Source organism: Artibeus jamaicensis, unplaced genomic scaffold (assembly GCF_021234435.1).
Source record: "Artibeus jamaicensis isolate MK-2021 breed Jamaican fruit bat unplaced genomic scaffold, CSHL_Jam_final contig_700, whole genome shotgun sequence".
Taxonomy (NCBI): Eukaryota; Metazoa; Chordata; class Mammalia; order Chiroptera; family Phyllostomidae; genus Artibeus; species Artibeus jamaicensis.
In genome coordinates this window covers 6,911,987-6,937,399 of record NW_026521930.1, presented here as the reverse complement: position 1 = coordinate 6,937,399, position 25,413 = coordinate 6,911,987, and the positions used below count along the sequence as shown (strand labels likewise).

General features: G+C 43.4%; 1 protein-coding gene across 3 annotated transcripts; it reads right to left on the bottom strand.

The window, feature by feature from the left end:
* Window positions 1–758: 758 nt before the first annotated feature.
* LOC119040953 (eukaryotic translation initiation factor 3 subunit C) lies at window positions 759–22,193 on the bottom strand. Of its 3 annotated transcripts, none has more exons than XM_037134055.2 (21): window positions 22,142–22,193; window positions 21,866–22,005; window positions 20,414–20,479; window positions 20,114–20,303; window positions 19,599–19,724; window positions 19,361–19,415; window positions 19,142–19,245; window positions 18,649–18,776; window positions 16,914–17,073; window positions 16,679–16,782; window positions 16,078–16,219; window positions 15,761–15,886; window positions 15,542–15,635; window positions 14,535–14,725; window positions 14,082–14,306; window positions 2,921–3,284; window positions 1,576–1,735; window positions 1,422–1,487; window positions 1,252–1,339; window positions 989–1,151; window positions 759–896 (listed from the first exon to the last, which is right to left on the bottom strand). In XM_037134055.2, the coding sequence occupies exons 2-21, from the start codon at window positions 21,964–21,966 to the stop codon at window positions 814–816; spliced, it is 2,736 nt and encodes a 911-aa protein (XP_036989950.1). In that variant the 5' UTR covers window positions 21,967–22,005; window positions 22,142–22,193; the 3' UTR covers window positions 759–813. The 3 variants fall into 3 exon arrangements, with proteins under 3 accessions (XP_036989950.1, XP_036989952.1, XP_036989951.1); XM_037134057.2 differs by having other exon boundaries at window positions 22,093–22,175; XM_037134056.2 differs by lacking the exon at window positions 22,142–22,193 and adding an exon at window positions 22,113–22,139.
* Between the last annotated feature and the right edge of the window lie 3,220 nt (window positions 22,194–25,413).

The following is a 25,413-nucleotide window of genomic DNA, read 5'->3' as shown; positions in this document are numbered from 1 at the left end:
GTCCACTTGTGTGTTTTGTTTTCCAAAGTCTAAAGCATAGAATCTTCACGGGACAAGCCCGTCTTCAGTCTCTGTCCCCTGCATGTGCCCCACATCCGCTTCACACAAACCACACTGCTCCTGGACTCCTCCAATCCTCTGTACTTGGTTGTTATTCTCTTGCCTACACCAAAGCTTCTCAATGTGGTAGATTATTTTTAATTAAGTTTCCAATCTACTGTAGACCAATACTTTTAAAGCTAAGCACACAAGTTGAGCAAACAATCACATGCTTAACTCTCACAGCAAGGGCAGTTTCCCAGTGCACACACCTGACTGTGGTGCCTATTCTGTCACGGACAGGTTAACTCCAGAACCATGCAGTCCAATGACCACACATCACACCAGTTTAGGCAAACCCTCCCTTTCCCCTGCCTGGTGAATCGCCACCCATCCACCCACAAGGTCCAACTTCCGTTATGTTTTCTCTGATATTTATGCCCCATAGTCAGATCTTGCCCAATATATCCATCATCTTTTTTTCATACTTCTGTTATAACTCATCATGATACTATAATTTTCTGTTAAATGCAAAAGAAGAGCAAGCTCTTTCAAGTTAGAGATATGTACAGGTTATCTCTGCATCCTTAGCCTTATGCCTGTCATGTGGTAGAAACTAAAAAATAAAATCAGCAAACGAATGTGTCAACACACCTCTGTGGCAACATGAAGACACAAAGGAACTGTAACAACTCTAAATAGAATTTTAATGACCAGGGTGTGGTTTAGGACTTAAAGTTTATTGAATGGTCCGGATTATGTGGACGGAAGTGATCAGTAGGCTGTCTGAGACTGCTGCTGACGGTAGGCACCCCGGCGCAGGTAGCCTTCATTTTTGCGGTAGCCATCTTTCTGGTCTACAGGAGAGAAGGGAAGAGGAGTGAATGCCTGGGGAGAGGCAGTAAGGGAGCCAGGACTGTGGGGGAACAGAAGGGATGGAACCACTTACCTCGGAAGTAGCCACCATAGGTACCCTGCTTGTGGTCAAAGACCCGCTCATTGTTTTCCACCAGGCTGCCCAGCTTTTCCGCCAGCTGCAGAGCCAGGTTCTGTTGGGCCGTGGGCTCCGTGCGGTGCATCACCACTGTCTGCGTTGGCTGGTCCAAGGAGGCCTGATGGGAGTGAGCCAAAGAAAGGAACATGACACAGATCAGACCCCTCCAGGCTAAATTCTGTGACTCCACCTGCCCATATACTACCCCTGGCCCTTACCATCAGCTCCTCATTAATGATCATCTTACTAATGATGGAGTGCACGGTGGGTAGGTCCAGCTCAAACATGTCAGATAGTGTCTCCATGCTGGGGAGAAAGAAGGCAGGAAGCAACTAGGACCCTCGACCACAAAGCTGGGGCCCCTCTGCTTCCTCAGGGTTCATCCTACCTGATGGAGTCATAGACACTGCTGTAAGTGAAGAGGTAGGTCCGCAGTGACTCTTCCTGGATCTTCCTATGGGGAAAAGGAAGAAGAGATCTTCAGGGAAGGGGACCAACCAGTCTCATCGTCCCTACTCGCCACAGCCTCCCTCTGTGCTCACCTAACCAGCATGGTTCGGACTTTGTCGGCCTCAGGGAAAAGGTCCCACACTTTGCCATTCATTTTCTCATTGATGATAAAACTGTGGCAGGTCTTCCAGTCACCCATCTTCATGGCCTTGGAGGCAGCGACCACATGCTCCCTCATTGATTCAGGGGGACCTGAAAGGGTGGGAATGAGGCAGGGCCTAGGGAAACTTGGGACAAGGTTTCCGGCCCCCCCGGGCACTGTTTGAGAAGGAGCACAGGGACAGGAGAGCCAACAGCCAGCCTGAAGACTCTCCCACCCACCGCTATGCAGCTGTGTGTGTGATTGTACAAGTCCCTTAATATCAAAATTAATTTATTTAGATTTTAAGTAGTAACGCAGAGCCCAAACAGAAACCAGCTTTTGGCTCCACTGCAGGCAGCAACACAGAATAGAAACCATGGTGAACCAGAGAACACTAAGAGATGCTGGAAATTTCCAATTATAAGAAAGTATTACCACATAAGCCAAACAAACTTTGCCTAAGGGGCACCTCCACTTAAACACAACCACACACACACTGGTAGAGAACAAATGTGTAAGGGGATGTGGCTGTGAATAGTAAGTTTGGGTAACTTGCCAAGTCCTTCTATGCACCAACCCCACAGGAAGGGCACAATTCAAATTCCCTTCCCAGGAAATCACATCCCACTCAATCCCGAGAGTGATCGATCAATCAGATCTTTCAGAATTGATCAAAGGGGCCAATGCTGGATTCTTGAATGACAAAGGTCTAGTTGATTGGCTGAAAATAATGTGCATGAAGGACAAAAAGAGGAAAAATGTTAGAGAGGCACATATTAACTGTGTCAAAGTTGGGTAAATCACTTAACTTCAGTTTACTTAATCAAGAAAAAGGAGGTAATAATAGTACCTACATCACATGGTTATTACCCCAAAAGAGTAAATAATTATTTATAATATTGAGAACAATACCAGGCAGAACAAAAGCACTACGTAAATTTATATTAAACACCATTGGAATCAGGTCATGGGAGTTTAACTTCATGACCAAGGAGACTGAACTTAATTCTGTAATCAATGAAGAACTTCATCATAAATTTGGTAGAAAGATAATACTGACAGGTACAGACTGTAATGGACAATAACAGGAAGTAGAAGCTTAATTTGTAAGCCAGGAATATATATCCCATGGTAAGAGACTGCAGGAACTATTAAGTAAAATGCCTTTAGTTTCCATGAAGATTTCATGAAATCAAAAGGAATCATCTTGTAGAAAATTATTTCCATTAGCTTCTTTAGTTAAAAGTAAGGAACAAACAAGTGAAGTCTGTTCTACTACAAAGCTGCACACTCACCCAGCAAGGGCTGCCGCTCGCCCACCCGTAGCTGGTGATGGAACTGTTTGCTGATCATGCGTCGGCGGGCATCGCTCTCGTGGGCGGCCATGTACGGGATCTCCAGGAGCATGGCAGACACCAGATAAACACACTCCAGCAGTTCCAGGTTGATGTGCAGGTGGAAGGGCACCTGCCGGCGCCGCTCCACCTTCTCCTGCTCCTGGTTGCGCTCCTGCAGGCTACGTAGCAGCAGACCCTGGCCCAGAAGCTCCTTGGCCCGGCCACTTGACTGGATGTCCAGCAGAGCATTGTGAGCATCTTTGGTTAGGCCTTGGCGGAAGGCACAAATACCCAGCTGTACCATGGTGCGGTTGTACAGGATCTGGGAGCAAAGCATAATGAGTTCAGAAGTGACATCCGCAAGACAGTTGTTCATTCTCAACACATATACAAATACTCGACAAATGCTACATTGATATGCGGAGCACATGGCTCATCAGTTAGGACAGACAACAAAATAGACAAGTCACTGTTCCTCCTTGGAGCTTACATTGTAGAGATGGGGGAGAAAGTAACCATACTACACAGGTGGTGGCTCACGCTAAGGAAAAAAATAAAGCAAAGGAGGGAAAAAAGGGTTTGTATGGTGGTGATAGTGGTGGGAACTCAAAAATTTTTTTTTAATATGTAGTCTTTTTAAAAATTTTTTTAATTGATTATGCTGTTACAGTTGTTCTATTCCCCCCCTTCATTCCCCTCCACCCTACCCCCCGTCCCCACCATTACCCCCCCTTAGTTTATGACCATGTGTCTCAAGTTCTTTAGATTCTGTATTTCCCATGCTATTCTTGCCCCCCCCATCTATTTTCTATCTACTGTCTATGCTACTTATTTTCTGTAACTTCTCCCCCCTTCTCCTCCTCCCACTACCCTGTTGCTAACCCTCCTTGAGATCTTCATTTCTATGTTTCCACTCCTGATCTAGCTGTCCTTTTAGTTTGCTTTTGTTTTAGGTGTGGTTGTTAATAACTGTGAGTTTGTTGTCCTTTCACTGTTCATGTTTCTTTAACTTCTTTTTCTTAGGTAAGTCCCTTTAACATTTCATATAATAAGGGCTTGGTGATGATGAACTCCTTGAATTTGATCTTATCTGAGAAGCACTTTATCTGTCCTTCCATTCTAAATGAAAGTTTTGCTGGATAGAGCAATCTTGGTTGTAGGTCTTTGGATTTCATGACTTGGAATACCTCTTTCCAGCCCCTTCTTGCCTGTAAGGTCTCTTCTGAGAAATCCACTGACAGTCTGATGGGGACTCCTTTGTAGGTGACTGTCCCCTTAGCTCTTGCTGCTTCTAGGATTCTCTCCTTCATTTTAATTTTGGCTAATGTAATTATGATGTGCCTTGGTGTGTTCCTTCTTGGGTCCAACTTCTTTGGGACTCTCTGAGCTTCCTGGATTTCCTGAAAGTCTATTTCCTTTGCCAGATTGGGGAAATTCTCCTTTATTATTTGTTCAAATAAGTTTTCCACTGGTGGCTGTGCCTTTCCCCCTTCTGGTACCCCTATAATTCGGATGTTGGACCGTTTAAAGATGTCCTGGAGGTTCCTAAGACTCTCCTCATTTCTTTGAATTCTTGCTTCTTGACTCTTTTCTGTATGGCCATTATTTGCTTTCTTCTGGTCCACTCCATTGATTTAAGTCCCAGTTTCCTTTTCATTGCTATTGGTGTCCTGTGCGCTTCCATTCATTTCAGTTAGTTTCGCCTTCATATATTTGTCTAATTTGTGGCTATAATCAACCTGTTCTGTGAGGATCCTGATCACCAGTGTTTTAAACTGTGCGTCTTGAGAGTTTTGCTATTTCTTCACCGCTTAGATTTATAGGCTCTGGGGCTTTGAGATCTTCCTGCGCCATTTTTGGTCTGTTCGCGCCCTTTAAGTGTGAGAAGCGCGTCTTGGACTCCCAGGTGGCTGTGTTGTGATGCTGTATGTGGGGGCGTGGTCAGAGCAGGGAAATGGCGACCCCCTCTGCTGTTTCTCACAGCTGGGTGAGGATCAGTGCCTTAGGTGGTTCACCAGGGCCGGGCCACTCAGAGTCGCTGGGTTATGATGTTGTATGTGGAGGTGGGGTCAGAGCAGGGAAATGGCGGCGCCCTCCCAGCAGCATGCTGTGGGGACCCACTGGGTTCCCGTCCAATCACCCACTCCCTCACTTGTCTATCTGCGCACAAATGCGCTACCACAGTCAACCCGCAGCCCTGCTCCCTTGCTGTTTCCCCAGCGGTCCCGCGGTCCCTCGCGCGGTAGCTCACTAGGTCCAACCCTGCGCCTGGATTCCGCGCGCCTGAGTCCCTCCGACCGAGTTTTCCTGTAAAACCCCGCTCCACCAGCTGCTGGTTTTGCCCCTTACCGGTCAGACTGAAGAATTTGTTGTTAACAGACTTCAAAAAAGTTCAATTTTCTGTGTTCTGGCTGTGTTTTCTGTTGCTAATATTTAGTTGTCTCTAAACTTGGTTGTGTGAGAAGGCACGGATATCCACCTATGCCTCCATCTTGGCGGAAGTGCCTCAAAATTTTATACATGCTAATTAGGGAGAGCCTCATTTTGATGGGAATGTTTAAATAAAGACCTAAATAAAAAAAGAAGGAGCAAATTACGTAGGTAACTGGGAGAAGAACAGCACTGCAGGAAAAAGCAAAAGCAAATGCAAAGGCCCTTGGTGCAAGAATTGTGCCAGGTGAATCTGAGGAACAAGGAATGTAAACTACCTAGGGCAGGTAGAAGATGTGATCATAAACTGGAGGATGGGCAAGCACAGAGCTGTGTAAGCCATATTAAAGATTTTAAGATGGAAAACCATGGGAAGGTTTTGAGCAAACAAATGATACAATCTGGCTTAATTTAATGTGGCTACTCTGGCTACTATACTAAGAATAGCCTGAAAGGACACAAGGGCAGAAGCAGAGACAGACCAAGACCAGAGGGCAGTACTGAAAGTGGTTAAGTGGTCAGGTCCAGATTCTGAGTGGAAATGTCTGGGGAAGGAGAGGTAGTATGTGAGGGAAAACAGGAAGTAAGGAAGACTCCAAGGCTTCTGGCCTAAGCAACTGAAAAGATGGTGGTACCACTAATTAAGAGACGAAAGATTGCAGCAATAATAGATTGTAGGCAATACAATATTGATAACAAAAATATAGAGATCAGTATCAAGTCATAAACACAGATGCAAAGATTGTTAAAGAAATTTTAGCAAATGGAAACCAGCAACATGAAAAAAGAGATCATATCAGGACCAAGTAGGATATATTTCAAAAATGAAAGGCTGATATAAAAAGATAAAATCATGGTTATTCACCACATGAACAGAACAAAGGAGAAATTAACTATCATTTCAAGAGATGCAGAAAGAGCTTTTGTCAAAATTTAGTATCTATTCTAACAAAAATTCTCAGCCAGTTAGGATCAGAAGAGCCTGGGATCAATTGATCAACTAGGATCAATCTGAGAAAGGGTATCTACTAAAATACTACAGCTAACATTATACTTAACAGTGAAATGTTGGTTGCTTCTCTGCCAAGAATGGGAATAAGGCAAGATGTCTGCTCTCACTATTTCTATTCAGCACTGCACTGGAGATCTGAGTCATTTAATATAGCAAGAAAGAACTTGTTTAGTAATAAAACTATCTCTATGATACATTTATATAATGGACTACTACTTGGTTGTAAAAAAGAAGAAAAATTTACCCTTTCCTACAGCATGGATGCACCTGGAGAACATTATGCCAGGTGAAATCAGCCAGTCAGAGAGACAATACCATATGATCCCACTCATATATGGAATCCCATAACAAACTGAAGTGACAAGCAAACAAACTCATAGAGAGAGAGCAGGCTGGCAGCTATGTGAGGGCCTGGAGGGATCAAGCAAAACTGAAAAAGAACTCATGGATGGAAACAACAGTGCGGTGACTGCAGGGTGAGTAGAGGTGAATAGAGTATAAAGGGGATAAATGGTAATGGGAAAAATACAATAAAAAAAAGACTTAAAAAAAACTATCTCTGTGTATAAATATTTTAGTCAAGAACAGACCACAGAGACAATGATGACATGCCAAAGAGCCTCAGTGTACAGTTTACACCATCCAAGGGTGTGTAAGCACACTCTAGGATGTTCTCACAGCCACAAAATCACCCAACAATGCATTTCTTAGAATGTATTCCTCTTGTTAAACAGCCCATGACTGTGCTAGAGCTTGGTGAATTTAGCAAAATGGTAGGATCCAAAGATTACCTTTATTCTTACATACTGGTAGTTAACTATTTAAAAAAGAATTTTTTAAAAATTGCATTTAAAATAGTATCAAGTATCACATAATATTCAGGAATTAAAAAAATATTTTACTGATTATGCTATTATAGTTTTCCCATTTTTGTCCTCCCCTTTACTCCCCTCTGCCCTGCACACCCCCTCCCACCATCATTCCCCCACTTTAGTCCATGTCCATGGGTCATACATATAAGTTTTTTGGATTCTCCATCTCCTATACAATTCTCAACTTCCCCGTCTGTTTTGTACCTACCATTTATGCTTCTTATTCCCTGTCCCTTTTCCCTCATTCCTCGACCCTCCCTGATAACCCTCCACGTTATCTCCATTTTTGTGATTCTGTTCTTGTTATAGTTCTTTGCTTAGTTTCCTTTTGTCTTAGGTTTGGTTGTTAATAACTTTGAGTTTGTTGTCATTTTACTGTTCATATTTTCTGACCTTCTTTTTCTTAGGTAAGTCCCTTTAACATTTCATATAATAAGGGCTTGGTGATGATGAACTCCTAGAACTTGACCTTATCTGGGAAGCACTTCATCTGTCCTTCCTTTCTAAATGAAAGCTTTGCTGGATAAAGCAATCTTGGATGTAGGTCCTTGCCTTTCATGACTTGGAATACTTCTTTCCAGCTCCTTCTTGCCTGTAAGGTTTCTTTTGCAAAATCAGCTGATATGAGAACTCCTTTGCAGGGACCTGTCTCCTTTTCTCTTGCTGCTTTTAAGATTCTCTCCTCATCTTTAATCTTGGGTAATGTAATTATGATGTGCCTCAGTGTGTGCTTCCTTGGGTCCAACTTCTTTGGGACTCTCTGAGTGTCCTAATTCCTGGAAGTCTATTTCCTTTGCCAGCTTGGGGATGTTCTTCTTCATTATGTTTTCAAATAAATTTTCCATTTCTTCCTCTTCCTCTTCTCCTTCTGACACCCCCAAGATTCAGATGTTGGAATGTTTAAAGACGTCCTGGAGATCCCTAAGCCTCTCATTTTTTTGAATTCTTGTTTCTTCATTCTGTTCTTGTTGAATGTTTTTCTTCCTTCTGGTCCAAACCCTTGATTTGAGTACTGGTTTCCTTCCCATCAACACTGGTTCCCTGTACATTAAGGCTTTTCATAGCCTTAACTTTTCCCTCTACTCTGCGACCATATTCAGCCATTTCTGTGAGCATCCTGATTACCAGTGTTTTGAACACTGCGTCTACTAGATTAGCTATCTTTTCATTGCTTAGCTCTATTTTTGGAACTTTGATCTGTTCTTTCATTTGGGCCATATTTTTTTTGTCTCCGTGTGCCTGTTATGTAATAAGGATAGTATTTTGCCTTAGGTAGTTGCCAGGGTGGGGCAACCCACATCACTGCATTGTGGTGCTGTATGTGGGGGAGGGGTCTGAGAGGGAACAATGCCACTTATTCAGCTCTGGCTTTCAGTCACTTCCCTTGTTACCCATAAACAAATTTGGGCCCTTCTGGTGCTGATTCCTGGGTGGGTGGGTATGTATACACTCTAGGACCCTGTGGGTCTCTCCAACCAACTCTCTTGTGAGGCTGGGAAAGTTTCTCCCTCTGCTGCAACCCCCAGAGGTTTCTTCAGTCAGAGGTTTTGAGGCTTTATTGCCCTAAGCTGGAACTCTGGGTTGCATGGTCTGTCTCGCTTCCCAGTTGTTCCTCCTGGTCTGCCAGCCTCCACCTCGCCCGCCCTGGTCCTCCTGCCACTGCTATGCTGTGTGTGACTCCTCTCTGCCCTGGCTGCCCATCTCCATCCTCCTACCGGTCTGGATGAATGCTTCTTCTTTAACTCCTTGGTTGTCAGACTTCCATGCAGTTCCAATTTTCTGGCAATTCTGGTTATTTTTTATTTTTATTTTTTAAAAATTTTATTTAGTTATTTTTCTTTCTTTTTTTAAATATTTTATTATTTATTTATCTTTAGAGGGGAAGGGGGGTAAGGAGAGAGGGAGAGAAACATCAATGTATGGTTGCCTTTTGTGCGTCCCCTGCTGGGAACTGGCCTGCAGGGAACCAGCCTGCAACCCAGGCATGTGCCCTGACTGGGAATCGAATCGCGATCATGTGGTTCGCAGGCCCGCGCTCAATCCACTGAGCTACACCAGCCAGGGCTAGTTATTTTTCAAGTACAGTTTTTTGTCTATTTTTTTGTTTTTAAATTTGTTGTCCTTCTTTTGGTTGTTTGAGGAGGTAAAGTGTATCTACCTACTCCCCCATCTTGGCTGGAAGTACTCAGAAATAATTTTTTAAAAGATGTATATTACCTCTAACATTGCAGAAAGAAACTAAAGAAGATAAAGGAAGAGATAACATGTAAGCCCTGGCTGGTTCGGCTCAGTGGATTAAGAGCCGGAGCGCAAACCAAAGGTTGCCAGTTTGATTTCCAATCAGGGCACATGCCTAGGTTGTGGGCCAGGTCCCCAGTAGGGGGCGCTCGAGAGGCAACACCACATTGATGTTTCTTTCTCTCTCCCTTCCTCTTTCTAAAAATACGTAAATCTTAAAAAAACAAACAAAAAGAGATAACATGTAAGAAGTTCTCCCCAAAGCTGATTTACAAATCTGATATAAATCCCAGGTGTTTTTGTAGAAACTGACCAGCTGACTCTAAAATTTATGTAAAAATGAAAAAAATCACAGAATATCCAAAGTACTTCTACAAAAAAAATGTTGGTGTACTCATAATCTCTGACTTGGAGACGTTCTCTAATGGCACAGCAATTAAGATAGTGGCAGACTGGCATAAAGACAGACAAAAACATGAATGAATGGAACAGTACAGAGCCCAGAAATACACCCACACTTTTAGGGTGATGTAGTTTTCCATAAACGCACCAAAGGAATACAATGGGGACAGGACATCTCTGATCCTGACTTCACACCATATACAAAATCATAGACCTAAATGTGAAAGCTAAAATCATACTGACTATCAAAAACCAGAAAATGAATGTATTATGAATTGCAAGTAGGCATAGGTTTCTTTAGCTAGGGCCCAGAACATAACCACAAATGAAAAAAAACTGATAAATCAGATCTAACCAAAATAAATGGTGTAGAAAATGAATTTGCAAAGCACAGTATAGAAGGAAATATTTTAAAAACCTTTATCTGACAAAGGACTTGCATCCAGAATAAAGAATTCCTACAACTCAGTAATAAAAAGATGAACAATTCAATCTTTAAAAACAATGGGCGAAAGTTGACATTTCATGAAAGATATATAACGGGAACATCAACAGAAGAGTAATGGACTTCAATGGTTATCAGGGAAATACAACCTAACACCATGACACTCTATTACACAATCACCAATATGGCTAAAACTAAAAAGACCTACAACACCAAACATCAACAGAAAACACTCATTAATGGTAGGAGTATAAAATGGTATAACCACTTGAGTTCCTTATAAAACTGAACACACACCTACACTATGATGCAATTCCACTCTGTAAGTAATTATAAAAGAAAAAACATGTATCTACACAAAGACTTCTACATAAATGCCCACAGTAGCTTCATTTATAATAGCCCCAAACTGGAAATAGACCAGCTATGTATCAAGAGAAAATATATCAAGAACTTGTGATAAGCCCTGGCTGGTGTAGCTCAATGGATTGAGTGCTGCCCTGGTTACCAGTTCAATTCCTAGTCAGGGCACATGCCCGGGTTAGGGGGCACGTAAGAGGCAACCACACATTGATGTCTCCTTTCCTCTCTTTCTCCCTCCCCTCCCCTCTAAAACTAAATTTAAAAAAATCTAAAAAATAAAAAGAACTTGTGATAAATTCATATAATGGAAACAAAGTTGGAGGAATCACATTACCTGATATCAAACTGTATCACAAGGCCACAGTAATCATAACAGCATGGCATGGGCATAAAACCAGACATATAATCAATGGAACAGAAGAGTGAGCCCAGAAATAAACCCACACTTATATGGTCAATTAATATTTGACAAAGGAGGCAAGAGCATACAGTGGCGCTAAAGAGTCTATTCAATAAATGGTGTTGAGAAAACTGGACAGATACATGCAAAACAATGAAACTAGACCATTTCGTATTTTTAAGGTGGCTCTCTCTGTGGAGCACACCCACGCCTTTACCCACCTCTTCTCCCAGGCACGTTTTCTTTGCGCCTCCTAGGCTCCAAGCCCACCGTCCCCAACTCTTGTTTGCCTCTGTAATTTGTTTACTGAGCTCATTTCTTCTACAGCTCTTCATTTCTACCTTAGTGATTTTCTAAATAAACTCTTATAGTTTGGAAAAAAGTATATTCAAAATGGATTTAAAACTTAAATGTACAACTCAAAACCATAAAACTCCTTGGAGAAAACACAGGCAATAAAATCTTGCATGTTTCTCTTAGTAGTATTTTTTCTGATACATCTCCTTGGTCAGGGGAAACAAAAAGAAAAAAATAACCAAATGGGACTACATCAGACTAAAGATTTTGCATTGCAAAGGAAACCATCAACAAAATGAAAAGATAACCCAGTGAGAACATATCTGCCAGTGATACATCTAATAAGGGATTAATACCCAAAATTTATAAAGAACTCATACAACTCAACACCAGAATGATGACAAAACATCAGAAAACAAAACAAAAAACTCCCACACAATCCAATTAAAAATTGGGCAAAGGACCTGAAGAGACACTTCTCCAAGGAGGACATACAGATGGTCAACAGACATATGAAAAGATGCTCAAACATTACACTAATCACTAGAGCGATGCAAATTAAACCACAAGGAGGTATCACCTCTTGCATGTCACAATGGCCATCATCAATAAGTCAACAAAGTGTTGGAGAGGACATGGAGAAACGGGAACCCTCATGCACGGATTTTGGGAAAGTAGATGGGGGCACCCACTGTGGAAAGCAGTATTGCATTACCTCAAAAAATCAGAAATGAGCCCTGGCTGGTGTAGCTCAGTGGATTGAGTGCGGGCCTGGGAACCAAGCAACCACGGTTCGATTCCCAGTCAGGGCACATGCCTGGGTTGCAGGCCAGTTCCCAGCAGGGGACACCCAAGAGGCAACCATAGATTGATATTTCTCTCCCTCTCTCCTTCTTTTCCCCTCTAAAGATAAATAAATAAAATCTTAAAAATTAAAAAAAAATCAGAAATGAATTTGCCTTACAACCCAGTGGTTCCACTTCTGGAGATATATCTGAAGAGACCGAAAATATTACTTCAAAAGAATACATACATCTCTATGTATATATGTTCACTGTTGTGTTATTTACAATAGCCGAGCTATGGAAGCAACCCAAGTACCCATCAACAGACGAGCAGATAAAAATGTTGTGGTACATTTATACAACGGATTATTAATGGAATATTACTTGGCCACAAAAAGAAACGAGGCCCAGGCTGGGAGGCTCAGTTGGGTGGAACATACACCAAAAAGGTTGCGGGTTCAATTCCCAGTCAGGATGCGTATATGGAAGGCAACCAGTTGATGTCTGTCTGTCTGTCTCTATCCCCTTACCTTCTCTTTAAAATCATTGACCATTTCCACAGGTAGTGAGTTAAAAAAACAAATTATCATCTGAGCAAGGATGGACCTACAGGGTATTATGCTAGGTGATGTAAGTCAAGTCAGAGAAAGACAAATACCATATAATTTCACTTACATGTCAGATTGGCAGTTACAAAAACAGTCATAGGGATGTAAAGTACAGCATAAGGAATATAGTCAATAGTATTGCAATAAATATGTCTGGTGCCAGGGGGTATTTGAAATATTAGGGGGAACATTTCGTGTATGATTATCTAACCACTATCTATGCTTAGTGATCTATGATTGTATAACCATTATGTTGTACATCTGAAACTAATCTAACAACGTAAATTATAATCGAAAAAAGAAAAAAATTTTATACAATGAAATATAAAAAAGAACAAATGAGCATGCTATTTAAAAACCACCACCAGACAGGTTCACCAAATGTTCTACACGTTAACATTAATCATTATAAACACACACTTAAAAGACACAACTTTAATATTCTTCCTATATGGAAATCCCTCACAATAGAGCCACATACAAAATTAGTTATTTCACTATTCTGTTCCAACATTTCATTCTACATTTGGGTCCCTGTCTCCCCAATTAGTTTGATAACTTTGTAACGGTTCTTTTTTTTTTTTTTTTTTTAAGACTTTTAATTTTCTTTATTTTTAGACAGAGGGGAAGGGAGGAAGAGAGGGGCAGAAACATCAATGTGTGGTTGCCTCTCACACCCCCCTGCGGAGAACGTGGGCTACAACCCAGGCATGTGCCCTGACTAGGAATCGAACCAGCAACCCTTTGGTTTGCAGGCTGGCACTCAATCCACTGAGCCATACCAGCCAGGGCTCTTTTTAAACAAGATGATCTCTCAGTGTCCCAAAGGACAAACATATTAGGTATAATGAATATTAGCTGAACCCAAATCTCTGTTCCAAAGCACTCTAATGCTGTTGAAACAGTACAGTTAAATGTGAACATGGCCAGTGTGGCTCAGTCGATTGAGTGCAGGCCTGCAAACAAAAGGTTGCTGGCTCTATTCCCAGTCAGGGCACATGGCTGCACTGTGGGCTACACAACCCATAAACGTATCTATTGCACACTGATGTTTCTCTACCCCTCTTTCTCCCTTCCTCTTCTCTCTAAAAGTAATTAAAATCTCAAAAAAAAGGATTCAGAGAATGCTGGCAACTGGGAAGGACCAAGTTGTCTGAATTAGCTAGACAGGTGCTACTTTGGTTAACCCACTTTGTCCCAGTAGAGGACAGGGACCTGGCCTGGGCTTCCCTTTGCCACCTAAGCCAGAGTGCCTTTCTCTTCCTACCTGTACTGGAGGATCTGCATGCTGAATATTGTCTTGTAGGTGACTCATAAGCATGAGGTCTCGGGCCTGGTACCAGCGGGAGTGCAGAGCGTGATGATAGATATGGCAAAGGATGGCACAGGTGCGGATCCGGTCTGTGCGGTCTTTGGCATAGATGTACTTGCAAAGTCTCTCCATGAGCAAAGCTGAGTCCTCGCCCTCATTTTCTGCCTGATCTTGGTCAGACTGGGGAGGCAGGGGGTTTGGTGAGGAGGAGGAGGAGATGATACGTCAGACTATGGCCCTAAAGAGCTTAGGCATTAGCAACCAAGGGTGAGACTCCACCCAACTTGTTCACCCAGCCTCCCCAAGTTTCCCTCCCTGCTCCACCTCAGGAAATCCTCAGGGAATGGAACACTGGCCATCAACTCCTGACATACTCCTCTCCCGGGTGACACTCAGACAAGCACTCACCTTTGAGGAGCCCTCTGGGAGGGTAAGCTGCCGCTGATGGGCCTTGTAATCAAACTTGTAGTAGGTGTGGAGAATGCGCCTCAAGTAGACACGACAGATCTCCTCAGTGGTGCCCTTCTCCTCCAGGTAGCGCTGCACACGCTCGATGATGGCACACACCTGTGCTTCATCCTTCAGGTGCTCCACATACTCTGCAGGGAGAGCACCTCCCCTCTCAGCTCAGCCAGGCACCCAGGCTTTCCCAGTCATCTGTCCCTGATCAATGCAATTACCTCTGTATGTTTTCTGCATCCACCAGGAAGTGCCCTGCAAAAACTGTCCTGTCCTGGTACTCACCAAGTTCACTTTCTGTCACTTCTGTTAGGTGTTCTCTTCTGCTAACTCCTCCTCCGATGAACTCTTCCTACTCCTCATTATGATCTCACCTCAAAGGCCCCTACCTAAGTGTGCTTCGTTCTACCATTTTATCTAAAGCAGCTACTCATCCAGTCATTCTATCACAGGTCCCAATTTCAATTTCTAATTCCCACTTCATCTCACCTACAACTGCCTCATTTATTTGAACTGCCTTTTCCCGGCACCAAACGTAAAAGTCCACGAGCATGAAGGCCTCTAGCTGCCTTGTTCACTGCTACACCCTTGACTTGGTGAGCGAATGCAGGCATTCACATTTTACTGAGGAAATGTCCTGTATTTCTGCATCCCAGGCCCCTGATTCAAGCTACACGAGCTAAGTGAACAGAGGTCATACCCCAATGATTCTCAAAGTGTAGTTCCCAGACCAACAGCATCATCTAGAAACATGTTAGAAATGCACACTCTGGGACTCTATGTACACCTACTGAGTCAGAACCTATAGGAGTGGGATCCAGTATCTTAAGACCTCCAGAGCCCTCCAGAGTGAATGCTGGAATAAAGGACTGGCTTTCCAAACATTTTTAGTATAACCTTTAATTTCATTTCTAGCACTTTTCCTCTCACTGATGCCCATGCTTGCTGAGGCTCACCTTGGGAGTGAGGGTCCGTATTTTGCATTATTTTGGTAAATTCTTCATCCATTCGTTCCACGAGAGTTAGGATACAGCCACGGACACGCAGTGGCTGAAAAGAAGGAATAAACGTATCAGGCCATATCTCAGCCCCAAACCTCAAATCTGTTTCCACTGAGCTTTCCCAAAGCAGAAAACATACACTTCTCCAATTAGCCTGCAAATTCCTCTCTTTACCTGGTCAACATTATGCAGGTTCTCACTCTCCTCCAGAATATTCTCTCCAACAAAGATGTTGGGGTTTGCAAACAGGATGTCCATCAGCTCATTGATGCAGTCCAGGCACTTCTGCCACATCTCTGGCTGCCAGGAGATCAGAGAGTAGTCAGAGATGTGCAGGTGGCAGAAGCAGAAGCCTCCTGGGAGCCTCTTCACTAGAAACCCCCAGGGCCTTCGACTACTAAGACTGCTTCCGCAGCCCTTGAGTTTTAAGCAAGGCATCTTCTCCTGACCCACCAGCTCAGCCCTGGGATACTCCTTTTGTTTTCCCTCACCTTCATGTATGTGGCCAGGTTGGGGTTGTAGTCATAAAGAGAGGCGACAATATTGAACTTGATCTTGATGATGACACCCTCTCCAAGGTTGTTTTCAGAAGCAATCTGAACCAGCAGCTGTAGCAGCTCAATCTGGGCTGCACTGAAGGGGTACAGAACAGGCTGAAGCATCAAAGACAAGTCAAAAGTCTCATCCTGTCACGCAACATGCTTCCTTCAGACAAGCAAGGTAGCTCCATTCGAAAATCTCTCTCTTCGCCGCCTGTACACTTGCTTCTCCTTTACAAATTTCAAGCAGAAATAGCATTGCTGCTAATGATCTGTCATTCTCTTTGGTCACTAAATGACCGAAGAAGGTGTTCATTACTCCCATTTTATACATAGGAAAACAGTCCTAAAAGGTTGAATGATTGGCTTAAAGTCAAATGGAGAGTAGTAAACAGCAGAAAACGGACCAGTACGCACCATGTATACCATTCCTTCTACTGAGCTACATGCAGATCTTGCCCAAACAGCACTATGTGTCCATCAATCCCTACCCTGTGTCTTAGAGAAAGAGCTTTCACCCTGCAATCCCACAATCTAGACCCGTAAATCTTACCGATCGGTTCCCTTCTTGCCTCGTGCCTGTAGGATCTCATTCAGTTTCTTGATGACAACAGCATGGGTGATCTCGGTTCCCTTGGCAAACATTTTTGGTTTCTCCTAAGCAACACACATCCTGTTATGTGCAAGCCAGCGGGAACCACTCTTGCCTTTTCTCCCAACGCAACCAGAGTGCACCTGTGTGCCCTCCCAAACTGTCTCCCAGTTCATTTTAATTCTAAAATCCTCACCTTAACGAGGGGCACTCCACCCCGGACCCTTTCCCATTCCCCGCCTTCATTGTCCTCCTCCTCCTCATCTAGGCGCTTTGATTTTCTATCGTGCTTCTTCTTGGCTTTGTCCTCCCGTTTCTTCTCAGCGGCCTTCTTGTCCTCCTCTGTGGCTGGGGCCCTGCCAGGAAACACGGGAGAAGATGAACGACCATCCCCACCTCCTACCGCTGAGGCTTCTTCCTTCCACGAACCCCCTTTCCTCTGCTGATTCCTCCATCTAAGTCACTCTACAGGAATGACCTAAAGTTAACTACAACCAAAACAAGGACTATTAAGCACTGATTTTGCCAAACTACTTACCAAGATCTGTCGCCATATAACACCAAGAAAATCTTATGAAGGAAACAATATAACCTGGTCTAATAAGGCAGAGGTTACCAGGCCCCTGTAGACCCCAAAATAGCCTGTCACGTTGCTCCACAGAGTATTAAGAAATACAGTTGTTCTCTGATACTAATTGCTCTGTCCAGACTGACCCTTCTTGGGGGCACTTTTTTTTTTAACCGATGATAAGCCAATTAGTTGATGGCTGGTAAAAAGGCTTTCCTGAGTTCTATGAGCAATTTTAGCATATTATTGAACCTGAGGAAGGGATTGTGGGAACTCTGAATTTATAGCTGGTTGGTCAGAAGTACAGGTGTTGAACCTGGGACCTGCAATGGGTGTCTGAAGTGGGGGCAAGTGTTTTGGGACCGAGCCTTTAACTTGTGGATTGCTGCACTAACTGTGGGTAGTTAGTATTAGAACTGAATCAAATTGATGAACACATGTAGTTGGTATTCAGAGAATTGGAGAAATGGTTGGTGTGAGAAAAAACCCACACCAGAAGTGTTCTGAGTAAAAAAATGAATAAATCAGATATGCAATGTTTCCCAGACTTGACCAGTGTTCCCACACAGTGAAAAAAAGCTTCTCAACAATACACCACTGTCTAGACCCCTCTAGTGTGAGGGAACTCCCTACCCCTGAAGCAACGTAATCCAAACTTTTAAAAGCAGAAAAGCAACGGAAAGAGCACTAGTCCTGCCCATTAAAAGAGCAGTGTTTCCCAGAGTTTCAAATTTGACTTGTGTGCCATACGCTGGGGCAGGTACCGCCTTGACTTCAAAGGAACAAACCGAGACCCGAGAAAGTTAAGTAACGTACCCAAAGTTATATAGCTACTAAAAGACTAAAAGCTGGGACCAGAATCCAAATCCAAATCCTTTCCAATTCTGTGACCGTCCTAGTGTAATTCAGCCAAGGCTTGCTATACACCAGTAAGTTCTCTGGAATAGTGACAGGAGTAGCAACCATCACTGAGAATGCAGCACGTCAGTCCTGGGCTAAGCCACTTCCCTACATCACCTCCCTGTATTCTTGCGGCTACCCTCAGAGGCAGGGTCAAGTAGCACCTCATTTTACAGCTGAGGAACCTAGAGACTGAAGAGGTGAAACAGCGTGTCCAGTACTGCACAGCTAACTGTCACCAAAGTGAGATTTACACTCAGTCCACGCGCACTGAATAATGTCATGTTTAAATATTTTGACTCTGGAGCCTTCAAATCCCATCCTTAGAAAATACTAGCTTTGTGAGCTTAACCCACTAGTATGCTTGACCCTGAAAGGACTCCATGGAAAAAGCAACAACCTTCAAAATGATTAAAAGCATCCTACTCTTCCCACTGTAGCAAGGTACCATGGCTTCTCTTACTTCTTAAGGAATCTTGAGGCCAGCACGGTCTGTTTCCCTTCTTCCTCCTCTGAGTCTGAGCCCGAAGATGTTGAACCTGTGTCCCATTCTTCATCTTCTTCTGAGTCTTCAGAGTCCTCATCTTCATCCTTAGGGAGTGGGATGACGGATCAGCAGGAAGAAGATGGAGAGACTGCCTAGTGTCTCTGCTCCCCCTAACACATTTCAGGGATTTACAAGAGCAGACCAAGAGTGGTCATTCATGGAATCAGGACATTATGAGCTGGACTGGACCACCAAGACCAGAGAGCAGTGGTGACTTGCCCCAGAATCTAGTTCTCCAGATTCTAGTTCACTCAATGCTCTAATCTAAGAGGAAGCATTTTCTCAAACCAGACTCCCTTAAACCCAACCCCTCCTAAATCTAGGGTTCTGTGAGTCTTTTCTTCTCCCCAGGGACCCAAGAATGGCCCATGGGAGGCAAATCACCCCTCGCTATAACCCTGCCTTTTACCTCCATCTTCTTGAGGAACTTGCGACTCTCCCCAGAAGGAGTTTCTGATTTTTTCTTCAAGAAAGTTGCAGCGCTGACTCCGTCCTCATCCCCATCTGAAGAGCCTGGAAGGAAGAGCAAAGCTGAAGAACCGCCTCCCCTGCCCCCCAAGAAAGCAGGCCAAGGGAACCATTAACTTTACATTTCCTCACCATTTACAATTAGGGTATCCTCTCTTACCTTCTGAATCCTCCTCATTCTTCTCAGCATCTTCATCTGCAGACTGCTCTGGGTTCTGGAAAGAGGGAAATTAAAGAGTAATTAAGGATGCCTGCCAAACACCACCTCATCCTACTCCTGCACCCAAGAGTTTTGTCATGATTCCTTCTCCAACCACATCTCCCATTTGCAAATGTTTTGTCCCAGTACTGAGGTCACTGTCCCCACAGTTCAAAAAGTCTGCCTCTAGCACCCCCACCTGCTTATAATTTGTAATATGGGACTCAAAATCTCGGTTATATTTTCTGATCTTCTGGCGAAGGGTACTCAAGGCCTTGGCATTGTTTTTATTCATCTTCTTCTTTCCTTCCTTGTCTTCCCATAGCTAAAGGAAAAGAGAGAAGAAAGGAAGATCAGGAATCTGAGACTAAATAGTATTTCCTAAACTTCAGGCTTTAGCATTTTTGAGTCTTGCTATCTGCACACCACCTGTACTACTTCCTAATTACACCTGTTATTGTTTAAAGATGCTCTACATGTCACTGCTACAAGTATAAAACCACAGATGAGAATATAAAAATAAATACAATAAAAATTCCTGGCTAAAAAAAGGTCCCTCTCTTTGCTCATCTCCCTATTCCATGTGTTCTGGGAGACACTGTAAGTAAGGCAAACAATCCAGAGAAGACATGATCCCTGCAAAGGGGTTAGAAGCAGGCCCCAGGCCCATAATCCCCTCCTGGACCTTGCCCCCCTCACCCACAGGAGTCACACCTCATTAAGATAGTCCTCCAAATCAGCCAGAATTCGGATGTAGAAACGGGGTACACCTTCCTTATCCACAATGCTTTTAGCCTTTCCATACGCTTTTCCCAGGAGCTCAAACTCTTCCAGGCACTTGGTGACATCCCGAATCTTCATGGCATTACGGATGGTCCGGATAAGATTGGTCAGCTCCTCAAACCTGGGTTGGGAGCCCAATAGGATATTGAACACTGTCGACAACTGTCAACAACCATAGAGCCTGCCACTGCTCCAGAGACTCCCCACCGTACAGGTTCCCCATGGCCTCACCTCTTGTCTTTGGCGCTTCGGACCACTCTCTTGGTATCTTCTTCATCTTCACTCAGCAACAATGGCCTGAAGGAACAGAGACCATTAATCTTCCTTTCTAGTTCCAGTCTTTCCAAATGACCTCTATTTTTCTTTTCAGATGGGCCAGGTAAAACTGAGTAACTCAGGATGTTCACATTGCACTCATCCTCTGATCCTTCCTCTTCACAGCCTCATTATAAAATATACAATTCGATCTTTTAAACTGACTTCAAGGAAGGCCTTTTGTCAAATGCTGTAACATATACAAAGATCTCCATCCTCTCAAAAGTAAACAAAGGTGTTTATTTACTACACCACAAAACTAATTATGTGAAGAGTCACTAAAAAGTATTAAACAGTGAGATATGGGGTACTTTGGCTAGAATGAATGGGGAAGTGTTCAAGAAAAAACCTGAACTAGGTCCGGAAAAACCATGTGTCCCACTGTGGCCAAGGAGAAAAAAAAAAAGACTTAATGGCTTTAAAACGTCCATTGCCAGTATTTTTCTTTAGTAATGAGAAACCAGACCACAGACAGCATTCAGCTGTCAACAGCTCTCTTCTTATTAATTTTCCCAACTGTTTTCTCTTTTTTTGCCATCCATGTTTTCATGACCTAGACCTTGGGCCATGCTAATCTCTGTATTGTTCCAATTTTAGTGTATGTGCTGCTGAAGTAAGCAATCAATTATTTTCTATTTTATGGCAAATAATGTTGGTATTCCACTTGTGGCAGTGCTATGAAATCATATTCATATGGGTATATATGTATACATATGTATTTAAACCATAGACAGGCATATGGCAAAAATGATCGTGCCACATATATGACAGAAGTTTGAGAAACAACATCCCACTGTTTCAAAGGGTGAAAAGAATTTTAATTTGCAGAGTGAGGAAGGGTGTTTTAAGCGGAGGTAAATGCCAGGAATAAAACCGATGTTTAAGAACCTGCCCGCAACACCAGGTGGCTCGGCCTTGGAGCCACATCAAGGAGTGCCCAGATATCAAGTAAGCACTTTGTGAGCGAGACTTTTTGGTGGTAAGAATAATTATGACTTTCGGCGTTCGATGCCAAGAGGAGGAGAGGAGGCTGAGGTTGTACAAAGGCTGTGGACAAGCAGGCCAGTTGGGAAGCTGATGCAACAGGCTGCAATAGGCCGCAACAGACCCAGGCAGTGGGAAACCTCTGGTAATCAGTCCCTGGTACCCGGAGAGTGGACTCCCATAGTCCACAGAACCCTAAGCGTGGAGGTTGTCCTTCCAACACCCTTCCGGTCCTTTCAACTCTCAGCATCCTCAGAACCCGCTTTCGCCAACCTCCTTGAGAACCTCACTGCCGCCCTAACTCTATTCTCCCCCGACCCTTCCCAAGCCTGCCGAACCCCACACTCCGCAAGTGGTCACCACGACGCAACCCCGCCAACTCACTGTTTGCCGTAGTTACCCCCGACAGGTTTGGTGACGAGCTCCTCCCCGGACAGAGACGACTCAGACTCGCTGTCCGAACCGGTGGTGAAAAACCGCGACATGGCGACGCCGTTGAGAAGCTAAGACTGGCGAAGCCGAATCTGCGGGAGAACCAGGGTAAAGCACCGCGAGAAGGGAATCGAGCCCCCACCTCCCGAACGTCACCCATCACCGTCCCCCGAACGTACCCCGGCCCAAGCCCTCGTACTGGAAACACGCGGCCCAAGAGTTACGTACCGGCTGAGCCTGCGACTCACACCGCCGAACAGCGGAAACTCGGCGAGGAAAGGCGGAGGCATTTAACGTCACGTCCGGCTTTGACAAAGTATACAGGGCAACTACAACTCCCAGTGGCCTTCGCGCCGTACCAGTGTCAGAGACAAGCCAACGTAACCTTGAAGGGAATGGTGGTACTTCTAGATTCCATGATCCGACGGCTCCTGGTCCTCATCTTTTATTACTCACAGATACCGAGCATCACCCTTCGCTAGCGGAATGGCAATCTCAGGGCCAGGAGTGTGATGCTGATGAGCTACAACGTTTTGGAACTAGGCTTAGAGCAAACTGCATCAGTTAGACTTTGAATTCAGATTTCAGCTCGGTCACTTGTAGATATGTAAATTTAGGCAAATTTGCTAACCTCTCTGCTTCAGTGTACCCAAGCTATAAAATGACAATAATAACACCGACTTCAAAGGGTTTATGAACATTAAATGACTTAGAATATGTGAAGCATTTAGGACAGTCCCTTGCACAAAGTAAATGTAAATAATTAGCTAGTATTCATTCAATATTCCACAAATACTTGTTTACTGAGCATTTATTATGAACCAGCAGTGTCCTACGTGCTGGACACAGCAGTGAACAAAACAGAAAAGTTCCCTAATTTCTCAAGGAATTTATATTATAGTGACTTGGCTTCAATTAACAAGTAAACAGATAATTCCAGATTGCAATAAGCACCCTAACGATATTAAAATGACTGGGTATACAGGAAGACTCTTTTCGATATAAATGACAGAGTCTCTGAAAAGGCGATATCTGAGCTGAGATGCAAATGGCAGGAAGGACGGAGCCACGTAGAAGGTCATCTAGGGAAAGGACATTCCCAATTCCTCTTCTAGGGAAGGGGAGCAGCAAGCGTGAAGGCCCTCAAGCAGAAATGAGCTGGGCCAGTTCTAGAAATAAAGAGAAGGCCAGTGTGCTACCAGGAAAACGAGCAAGGCACTAATATTATAGAAGTAGACAAAACATGATCATACAGGTCCTTGTAGGCCTGCGGATGTAAATACAGGTAGGTTGGAGAAAACATCAGCAGGGTGTTGGCAGCACAGGGCCTGTTTTACACTTTTTGTGGTGATTTCATTCATTCAGCATGTCTGGGCCTACATTTAGCATTGGAGGCACAATGCTCCCAGAAGGAAAGGTGGGAATTAACAGGTTGAGGGGAAAGAAGGAGGCTGCTTTAGGTAGAGAAAACAGTATGAGCAAAATCATGGGGACAAGAAAGCTCAGGGTACTTTCAGTGGCTGGTATATTGGGGCTAGAGTGTGACAGGGCCTTTCCCACACACCCTGGCCTGTAAACTCCTGTTCTCCTTCCTCCTCTTTCTCCTCTCCCACTCTTTCTCTCCTTTCCTCTCTACCTCTCTCCCTTCAGATCCTGACTTGATTCTGACATCAACCTCTTCGCCTTGAAATACAGACATGGAGTGACTGAAACTGCCAAGGGAGCCGAAGATAAAGGGTAAAGCAGGTTGATTGAGAAGAAGATCAACATCACTGAACATAAACTGTAAATTCATACTAAAGAAAAGCTTCTAATTTTAGAGCGGTTTCCTGTTACTCTCAAGACCCTGATCATTTGCAAAGGAAAAATCATATCAAATTCTCTATTTTTTACTAATCCTTTACTAAGTCATTATGAAAAATTTCAATTTAATAGAAAAGGGGCTTTTTAAGTAAACTTTTTATTAATGTAGATGAGAGACAGACCATAAGATCATAAGTATACAGCTTGATGAGGTGTCACAAAGCAAGCACCCCCATGAAACCAGTACCCACATCAAGAAACATGACCAGACCACCCCCACCCAAGCTCCCTTTCAGTGTCCCCCTTCAACAAGCTTTTTAAAAATATATTTTATTGATTATGCTATTACAATTGTCCCAATACCCCCCCTTCAACCCATCTGCCTGGTACTCCCCTTTCCTCCAGCAATCCCTGCTCTTAGTTCATGTTCATGGGTCATGCATATAAGTTCTTTGGCTTCTCCATTTCCTATACTATTCTTGATATTCCCCTGTCTATTTTGTACCTACCAATTATGCTTCTTTTTAAAAATTTTTATTTATTTATCTTTAGAGGGGAAGGGAAGGAGAGAGGAAGAGAAATATCAATGTATGGTTGCCTCTCGTGCATCCTCTGTTGGGAACTGGCCTGCAACCCAGTCATGTGCCCTGACTGAGAGTTGAACCTAGAGCCTTTGGTTCGCAGGCCTGTGCTCAATATACTGAGCTACACCAGCCAGGGCCCAATTATGCTTCTTAATTCCTGCACCTTTTCCCCATTCTTCTCCTCACTACTAGTTGATAACCCTCCAAATGATCTACATATCTATGATTCTGTTCCTGTTCTGGTTGTTTGCTTATTTTTGTGTTCTTAGATTCAGTTGTTAATAGTTGTGAATTATTCGCCCTTTTAATGTTCATAGTTTTGATCTTCTTTTTCTTAAATAAGTCCCTTTAACATTTTGCATAATAATGGCTTGGAAATCCTTTAGTTTTACCTTATCTGGGAAGCACTTTATCTGCCCTTTCATTTTAAATGATAGTTTTGCTGCAGAGCATAATCTAGGTTGTAGGTCTCTGCTTTTCATTGTTTTGAATGTTTCTTGCCAGTCCCTTCTTGCCTGCAAAGCTTCTTTTGAGAAATCCACTGCTAGTCTTATGGGAACTCCTCTGTAGTAACTCTCTGCTTTTCTCTTGCAGCTTTTAAGATTCTCTCTTTATCTTTAACCTTTGGCATTTTAATTATGATATGTTGGTGTAGTCCTCTTTGGGTCCAACTTGTTTGGGACTCTCTGTGCTTCATGGACTTGTATATCTATTTACTTCACCAAGTTAGGAAAGTATTCTTTAATTATTTTTTCAAATAAGTTTTCAATTTCTTGCTCTAAATCTTCTTCTGGCACCTCTATGATTTGGATGTTGGCACATCTGGAAATGTCCAAGAGGTTCCTGAACCCATCCATGGTTTTGCTTTTTTGTTTCCCTTCCTACTGTTCTGATTGAATGCTTTCTCCTTCCTTGTGTTCCAAATCATTGATTTGATTCTAGGCTTCATCCTCTCCATTGTTGGTTCCCTGTAGATTTTTCTTTATTTCACTTAGTGTAACCTTCATCTTTTCCCTTATGTTTTTGCTGTACTCAATGAGTTGATTACCCTGATCACCAGTGTTTTGAACTCTGCATCTGATAGATTGGTTATTGCCATTTCATTTAGTTCTT